Source organism: Cetorhinus maximus, chromosome 8 (genome assembly GCF_964194155.1).
Source record: "Cetorhinus maximus chromosome 8, sCetMax3.hap1.1, whole genome shotgun sequence".
NCBI classification, from domain to species: Eukaryota; Metazoa; Chordata; class Chondrichthyes; order Lamniformes; family Cetorhinidae; genus Cetorhinus; species Cetorhinus maximus.
The window spans coordinates 15,495,618-15,509,768 of record NC_135886.1 but is presented as its reverse complement, the minus strand read 5'-3'; the positions used below and the strand labels follow the sequence as shown (position 1 = coordinate 15,509,768).

The following is a 14,151-nucleotide window of genomic DNA, read 5'->3' as shown; positions in this document are numbered from 1 at the left end:
AACTGGGCAAAGTAATAATGATCATCACGTTGAAGGGGAGAACTTCCCTGAAGTAGTACCTGACAAACATTTAGTTGTTCACTTAAAACTATGGTTCAATAACGTAGACCATTGTCACATTGACATCATATCATCAGGATACAGGGGCATAGCGATCATGTTACTGGATTAGTAATCTACAGACCTGGTCAGTGATCCCCAGGCATGAGTTCAGCTCCCACCATGACAACCGTGGAGCTTAAATTCAATTAATTTTAAAAAAATCTGGAATGAAAGGACAGAATCCGCAATGATGACCATGAAACTACGGGATTGTCAGAAGAAACCATCTGATTCACTGGTATCCTTTAGACCAACAAATCTGTCATCCTCACCTGGTCTGTCCTACATATGACTCCAGACCCACACCAATGTGGTTGACTCTTAGCCACCCTCTGCCAGGCAAACCCTTCAGTTGTGTTCCAGAAAGTAGCTCACCACCACCTTCTCAAAGACAATTAAGGATGGGCAATAAATGCTGGCCCAGCCAGCGATGCCCACATCTTGTGAATGAATAAAACAAAAACAATTGAAGTGAAACATGATCCTCTTCCATCCCCCCTCCCCCCTCTCCCCCTGCCACACAAATCCCCTTGTGATGACATCACCATTTTTTAGTGTTCTGGATGAGGTGAATCATGTTGCTCCAGAATCAGCTCCGTTATTCAGTTATCGTAACTAGAGGATAATTGTTGCAAACATGACATTTATCAGGTTAACAATTTGTTTCCTCTCCTGACCATAAACTGACCCATGAAAAAAACCATGAGAAAGGGGAGGTATGGAACACACCGGACAAGAACTCGCTGTGTAACTGCATCCGGTTTATGGCTTAAGCGAAATTTAAAAAACTCAAACTCAACTTCTGTGTTCAGACATGTTCCCTCAGACTTATTTGTGGTATTCAGTTGTTTCAAACTCAGCTTTCACCCAGGATGGGACCCGTTCCACTCCCACACCCAGAGGGGGACCCGTTCCACTCCCACCCAGAGCAGGACCCGTTCCACTCCCACACCCAGAGGGGGACCCGTTCCACTCCCACCCAGAGCAGGACCCGTTCCGCTCCCACACCCAGAGCGGGACCTGTTCCGCTCCCACACCCAGAGCGGGATCTGTTCCACCCAGAGTGGGACCTGTTCCGCTCCCACACCCAGAGCGGGACCTGTTCCACTCCCACCCAGAGCGGGACCTGTTCCGCTCCCACCCAGAGCGGGACCCGTTCCACTCCCACCCAGAGCAGGACCTGTTCCGCTCCCACACCCAGAGCGGGACCTGTTCCGCTCCCACACCCAGAGCGGGACCCGTTCCACTCCCACCCAGAGCGGGACCTGTTCCACCCAGAGCGGGACCCGTTCCACTCCCACCCAGAGCGGGACCTGTTCCACTCCCACCCAGAGCGGGACCTGTTCCACCCAGAGCGGGACCCGTTCCACTCCCACACCCAGAGGGGGACCCGTTCCGCTCCCACCCAGAGCGGGACCTGTTCCACCCAGAGCGGGACCCGTTCCACTCCCACCCAGAGTGGGACCCGTTCCGCTCCCACCCAGAGCGGGACCTGTTCCGCTCCCACCCAGAGTGGGACCCGTTCCGCTCCCACCCAGAGCGGGACCTGTTCCACCCAGAGCGGGACCCGTTCCACTCCCACCCAGAGTGGGACCCGTTCCGCTCCCACCCAGAGCGGGACCTGTTCCACTCCCACCCAGAGCGGGACCTGTTCCACCCAGAGCGGGACCTGTTCCACCCAGAGCGGGACCCGTTCCGCTCCCACACCCAGAGCGGGACCCATTCCACTCCCACACCCAGAGCGGGACCTGTTCCACCCAGAGCGGGACCCGTTCCACTCCCACACCCAGAGCGGGACCCGTTCCAATCCCGCCCAGAGCGGGACCCGTTCCACTCCCACCCAGAGCGGGACCCGTTCCGCTCCCACCCAGAGCCGGACCCGTTCCACTCTCACCCAGAGCGGGACCCGTTCCACTCCCACCCAGAGCGGGACCCGTTCCACTCCCACCCAGAGCGGGACCCGTTCCACTCTCACCCAGAGCGGGACCCGTTCCACTCCCACCCAGAGCGGGACCCGTTCCACTCCCACCCAGAGCGGGACCCGTTCCACTCTCACCCAGAGCGGGACCCGTTCCCCTCCCACCCAGAGCGGGACCCGTTCCGCTCCCACCCAGAGCGGGACCCGTTCCACTCCCACCCAGAGCGGGACCCGTTCCACTCCCACCCAGAGCGGGACCCGTTCCACCCAGAGCGGGACCCGTTCCACCCAGAGCGGGACCCGTTCCACTCCCACCCAGAGCGGGACCTGTTCCACCCAGAGCGGGACCCGTTCCACTCCCACCCAGAGCGGGACCCGTTCCACTCCCACCCAGAGCGGGACCCGTTCCGCTCCCACCCAGAGCGGGACCTGTTCCACCCAGAGCGGGACCCGTTCCACTCCCACCCAGAGCTGGACCCGTTCCACTCTCACCCAGAGCTGGACCCGTTCCACTCTCACCCAGAGCGGGATCTGTTCCACCCAGAGCTGGACCCGTTCCACTCCCACCCAGAGCGGGACCCGTTCCACTCCCACCCAGAGCGGGACCCGTTCCACTCCCACCCAGAGCGGGACCCGTTCCACTCCCACCCAGAGCGGGACCCGTTCCACTCCCACCCAGAGCCGGACCCGTTCCACTCCCACCCAGAGCGGGACCCGTTCCACTCCCACCCAGAGCGGGACCCGTTCCACTCCCACCCAGAGCGGGACCCGTTCCACCCAGAGCGGGACCCGTTCCACTCTCACCCAGAGCAGGACCCGTTCCACTCCCACCCAGAACGGGACCTGTTCCACTCTCACCCAGAGCGGGACCAGTTCCACTCTCACCCAGAGCGGGACCCGTTCCACTCTCACCCAGAGCGGGACCCGTTCCACTCCCACCCAGAGCGGGACCCGTTCCACTCCCACCCAGAGCGGGACCTGTTCCACTCAGAGCGGGACCCGTTCCACTCCCACCCAGAGCGGGATCTGTTCCACTCCCACCCAGAGCCGGACCCGTTCCACTCCCGCCCAGAGCCGGACCCGTTCCACTCCCACCCAGAACGGGACCCGTTCCACTCTCACCCAGAGCGGGACCTGTTCCACCCAGAGCGGGACCTGTTCCACTCCCACCCAGAGCGGGATCTGTTCCACTCCCACCCAGAGCCGGACCCGTTCCACTCCCACCCAGAGCGGGACCCGTTCCACTCCCACCCAGAGCGGGACCCGTTCCACTCCCACCCAGAGCGGGACCCGTTCCACTCCCACCCAGAGCGGGACCCGTTCCACTCCCACCCAGAGCGGGACCCGTTCCACTCCCACCCAGAGCGGGACCCGTTCCACTCTCACCCAGAGCTGGACCCGTTCCACTCTCACCCAGAGCGGGACCCGTTCCACTCCCACCCAGAGCGGGACCCGTTCCACTCTCACCCAGAGCGGGACCCGTTCCACTCCCACCCAGAGCGGGACAGGCTCCATTCTCCTCATGATTGGTGCTCTGGTTCCTTTCACCTGTCTACTCCCTTCTGTTGAACTTCTAGCATTTCCCAAAGTTCCTCGTTGATTCAATACCCTGTCAGCGTTCCATGCAGAGGCTCATGCTCGATGAAAGGTCATGTTGTTGATATAAATCATTGTATGTTGCAGTAGAATGAGTCTGAAGCTCACCTGTACAGATTGTTTCCAAGACAGCAAAGCCACAGACTCTCCCAGACACCCAAAGTGAACTGATTTATATACTTTTGCAATGATTTCCCAACTGGGGACAGCTGTGCTTAATTCCCAAATTAAAGCGTGTATTCTATTGTAGCACCATTTCAACATTTACACATGTGTGTGAATTGGGCAGCCAGAATTCATCGAGAATTAGCGGTAGGCAGGGAACAGTGTGGAAGAACTTGAAAACAAACAAAAACAGCTCTGCTCAATGAGAAATGATGGTTAAAGGAAAATTCAACTGCTTTAAACCTTGAGCACAGAATCACAGATTGGTTATAGCACAGAAAGTGGCAATTCAGCCCATTGTGTCTGTGTTGGCCCTCCAAAGAAGCAATTCAACTAATGTCACTCCCCCGCCTTCCCCCCCACCATAGCCCTGCACATTCTTCCTATTCAGGTAATTATCCAATTCCTTCTTGAATGCCACAATTGACTTTGCCTCCACTACACTCCCAGGCAGTGATTCCAGATCTTAACCACTCGCTGTGTGAACAAGTTTTCCCTCATGTCGCCATTGCTTCTTTCACCAATTACCTTAAACCTGTGCCTCTGGTTCTCGATCCTTCCACCAATGGGATCAGTTTTCCCCTATATAACCTGTACAGACCCCTCAAGATTTTGAATGCCTCTATCAAAACTCATCTCAACCTTCTCTTCTCTAAGGAAAACAGCCCTAACTTCTCCAACCTATCTTCATAACTGAAGTTCCTCATCCCTGGAACCATTCAGGTGAATCTTTTCTGCACTCTCTCCAATGCCTTCGCACCCTTCCTACACTCCAATTGAGGCTGAGCCAGTGTTTTATGCAGGTTTAACATAGCTTCCTGCTTTTGCACTCTAATTCCCTGTTAATAAAACCTAGGATGCTATATACTTTATTAACAGCTCCCTCAACCTGTGTCAGCATCTTCAATAATTTATCTACGTGTACACCCAGGTCCCTCTGCCCTGTACACCAACTTTAGAATTGTATCCTTTATTTTATATTGACTCTCCACATTCTTCTTACCAAAAAGAAGCGTTACACACTTCTCTGCAATAAATTTAATCTGCCAGTTGTCTGCCCATCTCAACAAACTGTCTATGTCCTTTTGAAGTTCTACACTGTCCTCCTCACAATTCACAATACGTCCAAGTTTTGTATCATCTACAAATTTTGAAATTGTGCCCTGTACACCAAGGTCTCGGACATTAATATATATCAGGAAGAGCAAGGGTCCCAACACTGACCCCCGGGGAACTCCGCTACAAACCTTCCTCCAGTCCAAAAAACACCCATTAACCACTACTCTCTGTTTCCTGTCACTGAGTCAATTTCACATCCATGTTGCTATTATCCCTTTTATTCATGAGCTATAACTTTGCTCACTAGTCTGTTGTGTGGCTTTGTATCAAATGCCTTTCAGAAGTCCATGTACACCACATCAACAGCATTGCCCTCATCAACCCTCTCTGTTATTGCATCAAAAAAATTCCAGCAAGTTAGTTAAAGTGATTTGCCCTTAACAAATCCATGCTGGCTTTCTTTAATTAACCCACATTTGCCCATGTGATTATTAATTTTGTTCGGAGTTATTGTTTCTAGATGCTTCCCCACCAGCAAGGTTAAACTGACTGGTCTGTAGTTGCTGGGCTTATCTTTACACCCTTTTTTGAACAAGGGTGTAACGTTTGCAATTCTCCAGTCTCCTGGTACCACCCCTGAGCCTAAAGAAGATTATGGCCAGTTCCTCCACAGTTTCCGCTCTCACTTCCCTCAGTATCCTTGGATGCATCTCATCCTGTCCCTGTGCCTTATCAAATTTAAGCACAGATAACCTATCCAATGTCAATTTTAAATCCTTCAAGTATGTTAATTATCTCCTCTTTCACCATGGCCTGACTAGCATCTTCTCCCTTGGTAAAGACAGATGCAAAGTGTTTATTTAATACCTCAGCTATTCCCTGTCTCCAAGGGCAGGATTTTCAGCTCGGCACGTGGGCGCGCACCCAAAATCCACAAGCGTGAAACAGCGCGCGATGACGTCGGGCGAGTGTCCCAACATCATGGCGCACTCGCACGATATTTCGGTCAGCGGGCGCAGGCGGGACTCAGCAGTGTGCCCGCCGACAATTAAGAGGACTGTTAAGCCCATTGATAAATTAATTAAAGTGAAATTTTCCCTGCCCATCCAACCTTACGGTTGGCGGGCGGGCAAATAGGCCAAGTGGTCTTTGGCATTTTTTGCGAAACCTCATCCGCAGGCGGGATGAGGCTTCGAACAGTGATTACAAAAACAATGTAAAAAATTTAAAACTCATTTTTAGCATGTCCCTGCTCGTACGACAGAGTCACATGAGGGGAGAGGTTTTCCTTATTTTTGAAATCTTTATTTTTAATGTTAAAAACCTTCAGCTCTCTGAGGCAGCCCTGTGCCTTCAGAGAGCTCTCACTGAGTGTGCCCACACACATGTGCACTCTCCAGCGCCCGTGCTCCTCCTGCCTGCGGCCAGGCAGCGCTGAGGTTATCAGTGTGTTTCAGGCTGGCCGTTAATTGGCCAGCCAGTGTGAAATCACCGTCGGGTCCCAATCGCGGGTGGTGGACCATTTGCGGCCACTCCTGGGCCGGCCCACCGAGGTAAAAACTCTGCCCCATGTGTAAATCCCATTTATGGTTCATGTTTGGCCCCATTCCTCCTTTTACCACCTTTTTACTATTTATATGTCAGTAGAGGACTTTTGGAATCCCTTTTATGTTAGCTGTCAGCCTCTTTTCATGCTCCATTTTTGCTTCTCTTATTTGCTTTTTTAATTTCTTTTGAACCTTCTTTATTCAGCCTGGTTTTTGGTTGTATTATCTGTCATACGCACACTTTTTCTTCATCTCAATCTCTGTATCTTTTGTCATCCAGGGAGCTCTGGGTTTATCTGCCCTACCTTTCCCTTTCAAGGGAATATATCCTGACTGTGCCCGAACTATCCCTTCTTTAAAGGCAACCACTTTAGTGGTTCAGTTACTGTTTGCCCTGCCAAGCCTCGATTCCAATTTACCTGGGTCAGACCCATGCTCACCCCCATTGAAGTTGCCTTCCCCCCAGTTAATTATTCTCACTCTGGATTACTCCTTGTCCTTTTCCATAGCCAATTTAAACCTTATGATACAACGATAACTGTCCCCTAAATGTTCCTCTAAAACCCAAGAACCACATCCAGCAGTGTCTCCTTTCTCACTGGACTGGAAACATACTGCTGTAGATAATTCTCCTGAACACACTCTAGGAACTCTCACCCTTTACACTACCACTGCCCCAGTTTATATGCGGATAACTTGGATAAGGATTAATAGCAAATATTCAGCATTAACACACTTGCGTGTTTTCTGTTCTCTTACAGAACTTGCTCAGAATCATGAATTTTACAAGAATGCAGATGTTCGACCTCCTTTTACATACGCTTCCCTCATCCGGCAGGTGAGTGAATAAACCCATCTCGTAATTTGGGAGATGGTTTGAGGTCCTGGTTGTTCTCATCTCCAGAAGGCATTCCCTGCTGGAGACTGACACTCTGCCACCTCCCAGGGTCAGAGCATTATTTTTAATAATAATGAATGAACAAAGATCATTAAATGCCATTGAGTTAATTTTTTTGCGATTCATGTTATAATGTTCATTTATAAGAGTAAGTGGGAATTAGGTACAATTACAGAGAATCTTATAGCACAGAAACAGGCCAGTCAGCCCGACCGATCCATGTTGGTGTTTATGCTCCACAAGAGCCTCCACTGACCTTCTCCATCTCGCTCCATAAACATATCCTTCCATTCCTTGCTCCCTGATGTGTTTATCTCACTTTGCCTTGAATGGATCTCTGCTATTCACCTCCACTATGCCCCGTGATAGCAAATTCTGCACTCTTCACACTCTGTAAGGACATTTCTCCTGAATTCCCTCTTGGATTTATAAGTGTCTTCAATACTAAGGTCATTATTAATACAGCTACCCCAATTACAATTACAGTATCGATTTGAAAGGAGATTGGTTCCTGAAGAAAACATTGGTCAGATTCCATCTGCGACCTTGGCTGCAGTTGTGAGGAGCTGATCTCAGAGGAACCTACAACCATTGAAATAGGCCAGAGGGACAATGGAGGTGGTCTCAGATATCAAACATTTCTGATGGAAGGTTAAGGAAATTGGGATTGTTTCTTTGGAATTTTTGAGGGAGTGCAATTGACGCTTTAACAGTTAATACGGGAAGTTGTTGCAGGAAAATGTTCACATGGTGAGGTGTTAGTAGGAGTGAGGAGAGAGGTTGGAAGAACTTTCTGACCAAACATTATCACCTTCAAATAGAGTCAGATTGCCTCGGGTAAGTTTTCAAAAACAAAAGATATAGAAAGATGCAGGGAAATGAGACTGGGATAGATCGTTCCAGAGGAGAGCTTGCATTGGTATTGGGTATGATGGATCGAATGGCCTCCTTCTATTCTCTAATTTTTGCTATTCTATTAGAGATTCCAGCCTCGCCAATTCTACCCTTCCCACCATTTTCCCCAATCCCATCTCTCTCCAGAGACACTACAAGATGTCCCTTGAGCCAATTTATACTGTTTGGTCTCTTGAGCCAATTTATACTGTTTGCTTTAACCTCAACATGTTTGAAATTCCATCACTTTTTGCATGTGTATCTGTGTGTAATGCCCTCCTTCCTAACCTGTCCACAAAGTTCCATGTTACCTTGCCTGCCCTGTCCTGTTGTGTCCTGTGCTGCTCTCACCTGTCCTGTTGTGTCCTGTCCCTGTCCCGTCACCCTTGCCCTGTTCTGCTCTGTCCTGTGCCGTTTGACCCGCCCTCTCCTGCTGCTCCAATCCACTGTGTCATGTCAGCCTTTTCTTCCCTGTAGGCGATCTTGGAAGCTCCCGACAGGCAGTTAACACTCAACGAAATTTATAACTGGTTTACAAGAATGTTTGCGTACTTCCGGAGAAACACGGCCACATGGAAGGTGAGTGCCATAAAACGCTCAATTCTTTATGTGTATATTTTAAATAAACCATGAACCGCATTGTATAAAGAGCACCAGACAGTTAGAAAGAAAGATTTGCATTTATGTCGCAATTTTCACCACCTCAGGACATCCCGAAGTGTTTTTGATGTGTAGTCACTGCTTCAATGTGGCAAAAATGGCAACCAATTTCCGCACAGCAAGCTCCCACAAACACCAGGGGCAGGATGTTTCTTCCTGCGGGCAGGTGCGTGCCCGACCCGAATGGGAGTGAAATAGTGTACGATGATGTCGGGCAAGCGTCCCAACGCCATCGCGCACTCTCCCGATCGTTCGGTTGGCGGGCGCATGCAAGAGGTGGCAGCCACGCGCTGGCAATTAGGAGCAATTAAGAGGCCTATTAAAGCCCTGAATCAATTGATTCAATGGAGTTTTTCACTGCCCATCCAACCGTTCAGTTGGAGGCGGCCTTTGCATTTTTAACGAAACCTCATCCACGGGCGGGACGTAAAAACCAATAAAAATGTTTAAAAGTCATATTTCACACGTTCCTGTTCACGTGACAGAGTCACATGCGGGGACATGGCTTCCTTATTTGTGAAATCTTTATTTCTCATGTTAAAGATCTTCAGCTCCCTGAGGCAGCTCTGTGCCTTCAGGGAGCTCTCACTGAGCGCGCCTGCGCACATGTGCACTCTCCAGCGCTCGCGCTCCTCCTGCCCCCGCCCAGGCAGCGCTGAGGTTATCAGCACGCGTTACACACTGGCTGGCCGTTAACTGGGCAGCCAGCGTGAAATCGCAGTTAGGGGCTGACCACGAGTGGCAGACCATTGCGCAGCCACTCCCAGGCCCACCCGACGAGGGGAAAATCTTCCCCCAGATATTGACCAGGTAATCTGTGCGGGTGATGCTGTCTGAAGGATAGTTACCGATCAGGACATCAGAACAACTCCCCTGTTCTTCTTCGAAATAGTCTCATGGGACCTTTACATCCTGCTGAGAGGGCAAATGGTGCCTCGGTTTAACGTCTCTCTGACAGTGCAGTATTCCCTCGGTCCTGCACTCGAGGTGTCAACCTGGATTTTGTGCTCAAGTCTGTCATGGGACTTGAACCCACAAACTCCCATCTCAGAGTGATACCCACTGAGTTACAGCTGGCATGAGCTTAAAGCAGTCACTCGATAAAATGGCGCAGCTATAGATGCAAAGTTTTTTAGTTGGAAGGACGGGATGCTGTAAGAATCTCAGGCGCCTATGAGAATCTCCCTGAGGTGTCTGAGAAATTGCTGTGATTGTGTGAATGCCACCACAGGGGTGTGGACATGACAGACACTTACAACAATGTTTAGTGACAGTGAGCATCAGACGTTGGGTTGTATTAAAAGATCGATAGTGAACTGAAATAGTGGAGTAAATGATATTACAGATATTGAAAGGATACAGAAGAGAGCAACAAGAATTATTAAAGGAATTGAGGGATTGGATTACGAGGAGTGATTATGTAAACTGGGCATGTTCTCATCGGAGAAGAGAAGATTGAGAGATGCTCTAACTGCTGTTTTTAAGATGCTAAAGAGACTAGAGATAATAACGACCTTGACAACTGTTTCATCTTGTCCAGAACAGTAGGAGGGCATGGCTTGTGCTTGAAGGAGGTAAATTCAAAACTAATCTGCAGAAATAACACGAGGAATTTAATGCCCTCTCCCAAGGTGCGTTTAGGGGGGCATTTAATAAGGTGGATTGGGACCCCACTGCCTCCCCACCTCCACCCTGGTTAATGGACGACCTTCCCGCTCCATTTCCAATTGGGGCCCTTAAGTGGCCAATTAATTCCCACTTGTGGGCCTTATCCCACCTCCACTGGTATTCACCCAGCTGCAGGCCGGTGACTCGCTGTCTGGGAAGCCCTAAGACCAAACCTTTTGGGGAGCTTGTGGGCTTCCAGGGGTGTCCCTCATCCAAAGGCACGTAGTGCCTGATCCAGGCACTCGGCATCAGGAAGCAGGGGAGGAGGTCCACTGAGATCCGTCCACCTGTACTTGCTGCCTCTCTCACAACCCCTACCCTGTGAACTCCTCCCACTATGACTCACCTGTGGCCTGGGTTGCTCGGCAAACCTGGACCTTGGGTGGGTGCATTACCGGCAGTAGCCACCACTCCCACTGGCGCTGCCGAGCAATGCACAGTCACCAGCCTCTGATTGGCCGGTAGCTCTCGGGGGTCTTGACCCCGGGGAAGGCCTGCCACTGCCCCATTTAGTGCCTGATTGGCACTTAATTTGACAGCCCTCCCAAAAGGAGGCAATGCAGGGTTCCTGCCGGCTGGCCTCCATTAAATGCGGCCCTATATTTCAGTAAGCAAGGGGTCAATCTATCAAATTGGCTCCTGAGTGAGACAGTGGCTGATTTTAGTATTGGTTCATTCAAATACAAACAGGGACAGTAACAACATTTTGAGAACAGTATGTGAGAAATTTGAGACAAGACGTGTAGTGAGTGTAACGTGCTCGGGAGGAACAGGTAACTTTGCGTCTATGGTTCCCAAAGCTCTCCTCCACTGGGGGTTTTCCTCACCTCATGTCTGACTCTGTTGGAGACTCATTGATAGATTTTAATCACTGTGATTGATCAATAACTCCATTATCATTGAATCATGTGACTTTTTTTATTCATTCACGGGATGTGGGCTTCGCTGGCTGGATCAGCATTTATTGCCCATCTCTAGTTGCCCTTGAGAAGGTGGTCATGAGCTGCCTTCTTGAACCACTGCAGTCCATGAGGTGTAGGTACGCCCACAGTGCTGTTAGGGAGGGAGTTCCAGGATTTTGACCCAGCGACAGTGAAGGAACGGCCGATATATTTCCAAGTCAGGATGATGAGTGGCTTGGAGGGGAACTTCCACGTGGTAGCGTTCCCGTCTATCAGCTGTCCTTTTTCTTCTAGATGGTAGTGGCCGTGGGTTTGGAAGGTGCTGTTGAAGGAGCCTTGCTGAATTCCTGCAGTGCATCATGTAGATGGTGCACACTGTTGCTACTGTGCATCGGTGGTGCAGTGAGTGAATGTTTGTGTATGTGGTGTCAATCAAGCAGACTGTTTTGTCCTGGACAGTGTCAAGCTTCCTGAGTGTTGTGGGGGGGCTGCACTGATCCAGGCAAGTGGAGAGTTTTCCATCACACTCCTGACTTGTGCCTTGTAGATGGTGGACAGGCTTTGGGGAGTCAGGAGGTGAGTTACTTGTCACACGATTCCTAGCCTCTGACCTGCTCTTGTAGCCACAGTATTTATATGACTAGGCCAGTTCAGTTTCTGGTCAATGGTAACCCCCAGGATGTTGATAATGGGAGGTTCAGTGATGGTAATGCCATTGAACATCAAGGGCCGATGGTTGGATTCTCTCTTGTTGGAGATGGTCATTGTGTGGCGTGAATGTTACTTACCACTTGTCAGCCCAAGCCTGAGTGTTGTCCAGGCCTTGCTGCATTTTGACATAGACTGCTTCAGTACCTGAGGAGTTGCGAATGGTGCTGAACATTGTGCACTCATCAGCGAACAACCCCATATCTGACCTTATGATGGAAGGAAGGTCATTGATGAAGCAGCTGAAGATGGTTGGACCGAGGTCACTACCCTGAGGAACTCCTGCAGTGATGTCCTGGAGCTGAGATGATTGACCTCCAATAACCACAACAATCTTCCTTTGTGCTAGGTATGACTCCAACCAGCGGAGAATTTTCCCCCTGATTCCCATTGACTCCAGTTTTGCGAGGGCTCCTAGATGTCACACTCGGTCAAATGCAGCTTTGATGTCAAGGGCTGTCACTCTCACCTCACCTTGGGAGTCCAGCTCTTTTTTACCATGTTTGAACCAAGACTGTAATAAGGTCAGGAGCTGAGTGACCCTGGCTACCAGGCTGATAAAAACTCTCTGGTCTTATATTGTCCAGAAAACCCTACGTTGTTTATAAATGTTTTATGAAGAATTTATTTGACCCACTGTTTTCTTCTTGTTTTCGGATTCCACTTCACCCTTCTGTCACATTCAACATTGGAACCTGGAGAGCTCACATCAGAGCCGCATCAAAACTGCCCTTGCTATTGGTGGGAAACCCAGCTGTACAATTTGTTCAACCACACTTGGAGCCCTGTGCACAGTGCTGGGCTCCATAATACGAAAAGGAAGTAGAGGTAGCAGAGAAGTAGTAAAAATTATTTGCATGGATTATATTAGCATTTAGATGTTCTAACTATCAAGTAAAACTAAACAAGCTGGGGATCCTTTCTTTAAAAAAAACATCTGAGGGTTGACCTGATCGAGGTCTTCAAGACTAAGCAGGGGTTTGGTAAAATAGACGTAGAACAGATGTCTGCACTGGTGAGGGAATCCAAAATTAGGAGCCATAGATATAAGACAGTCACAAACACTTCTTTACCCAGAGGATGTGGAACTTATTACCACACAGAGTGGCCGAGGTGAATATTATAGATACGTTTAAGGGGAGGTTGGATAGACACATGGGCAAGGATTTTCCATTCGTCGGGTAAGCTTGGCGGGAATGGGCGGGGGGGTGCGGTCATGGAGCCCCCTGCGATTTCACACGGGCGAGCCAATTAAGGCCCACCCTTCGTGGATCGTGAGCGGTAGCGCTGAGCGCTACCTGTGTGGGCGGGAGGAGGAGGAGGGAGAGTCGGGTCCAGCACTCTTTTGAGCATGTGCGTGAAAGACTGCTTCAGTCTCCCTGAGGCAACTCCGTGCCTCAGGGAGGTTGAAGCGCTTTTTACAAAAATAAATAAGTGCATTAAAAATTTAATGAAACACGTCCCCTCATGTGACTGTGTCACATGCGATGGGACATGTTTTTAATTTTCAAATAAGGGTTTCATTTAATTCATAAAAGCTTTAGGAAATCTCATCCCGCTCGTGGTTGAGGTTTCCAAAAAAAAAGTAAAGGCCGCTTGATCTTTTCGCCTGCCCGCCAACCGTAAGGTCGGACGAGCAGCGTAAAAATCAGGTTAATTACTTGGTTAACAGCCTTAATAGACCTATTGATTATCAGCGGAACGCACACCCGACATCATCGCGTGTCACTTAACGCCCCAGCATGTCGGGCACGCGCCCACACGCCGAATGGAAAATTCTGCCCTGGGGAAGAAAAGAATAAAAGGATATGCAGATAGGGTGAGATGAAGGGGAGTGGGAAGAGCTTCATGTGGAACATCAGCACAGGCAGGGATTTGTCAGGCTGAACGGCCTCTTTCTGGGCTGCGCAAATGGAGACTGTGTCTAACAGAAGGTTGATCATTATTCTTTGGACGCCAGTAGTTTGGACACAGACATTAGGACTGATTAGTTCATCATTTCTATCAGAGCTCATTGGGTTTTTACACTGACTG

The 14,151-nt window shown here is 50.0% G+C and overlaps 1 protein-coding gene across 2 annotated transcripts in view; it reads left to right on the top strand.

The window, feature by feature from the left end:
* The window catches only part of foxp4 (forkhead box P4), a 438,498-nt gene that overhangs the window by 371,465 nt on the left and 52,882 nt on the right, over nucleotides 1-14,151 (top strand). For both annotated transcript variants that reach the window (XM_078546502.1, XM_078546501.1), the window contains exons 12-13: nucleotides 7,149-7,225; nucleotides 8,657-8,758. In XM_078546502.1, the coding sequence (XP_078402628.1) occupies nucleotides 7,149-7,225; nucleotides 8,657-8,758 (179 nt within the window). The remainder of the gene's footprint in view (nucleotides 1-7,148; nucleotides 7,226-8,656; nucleotides 8,759-14,151) is intronic.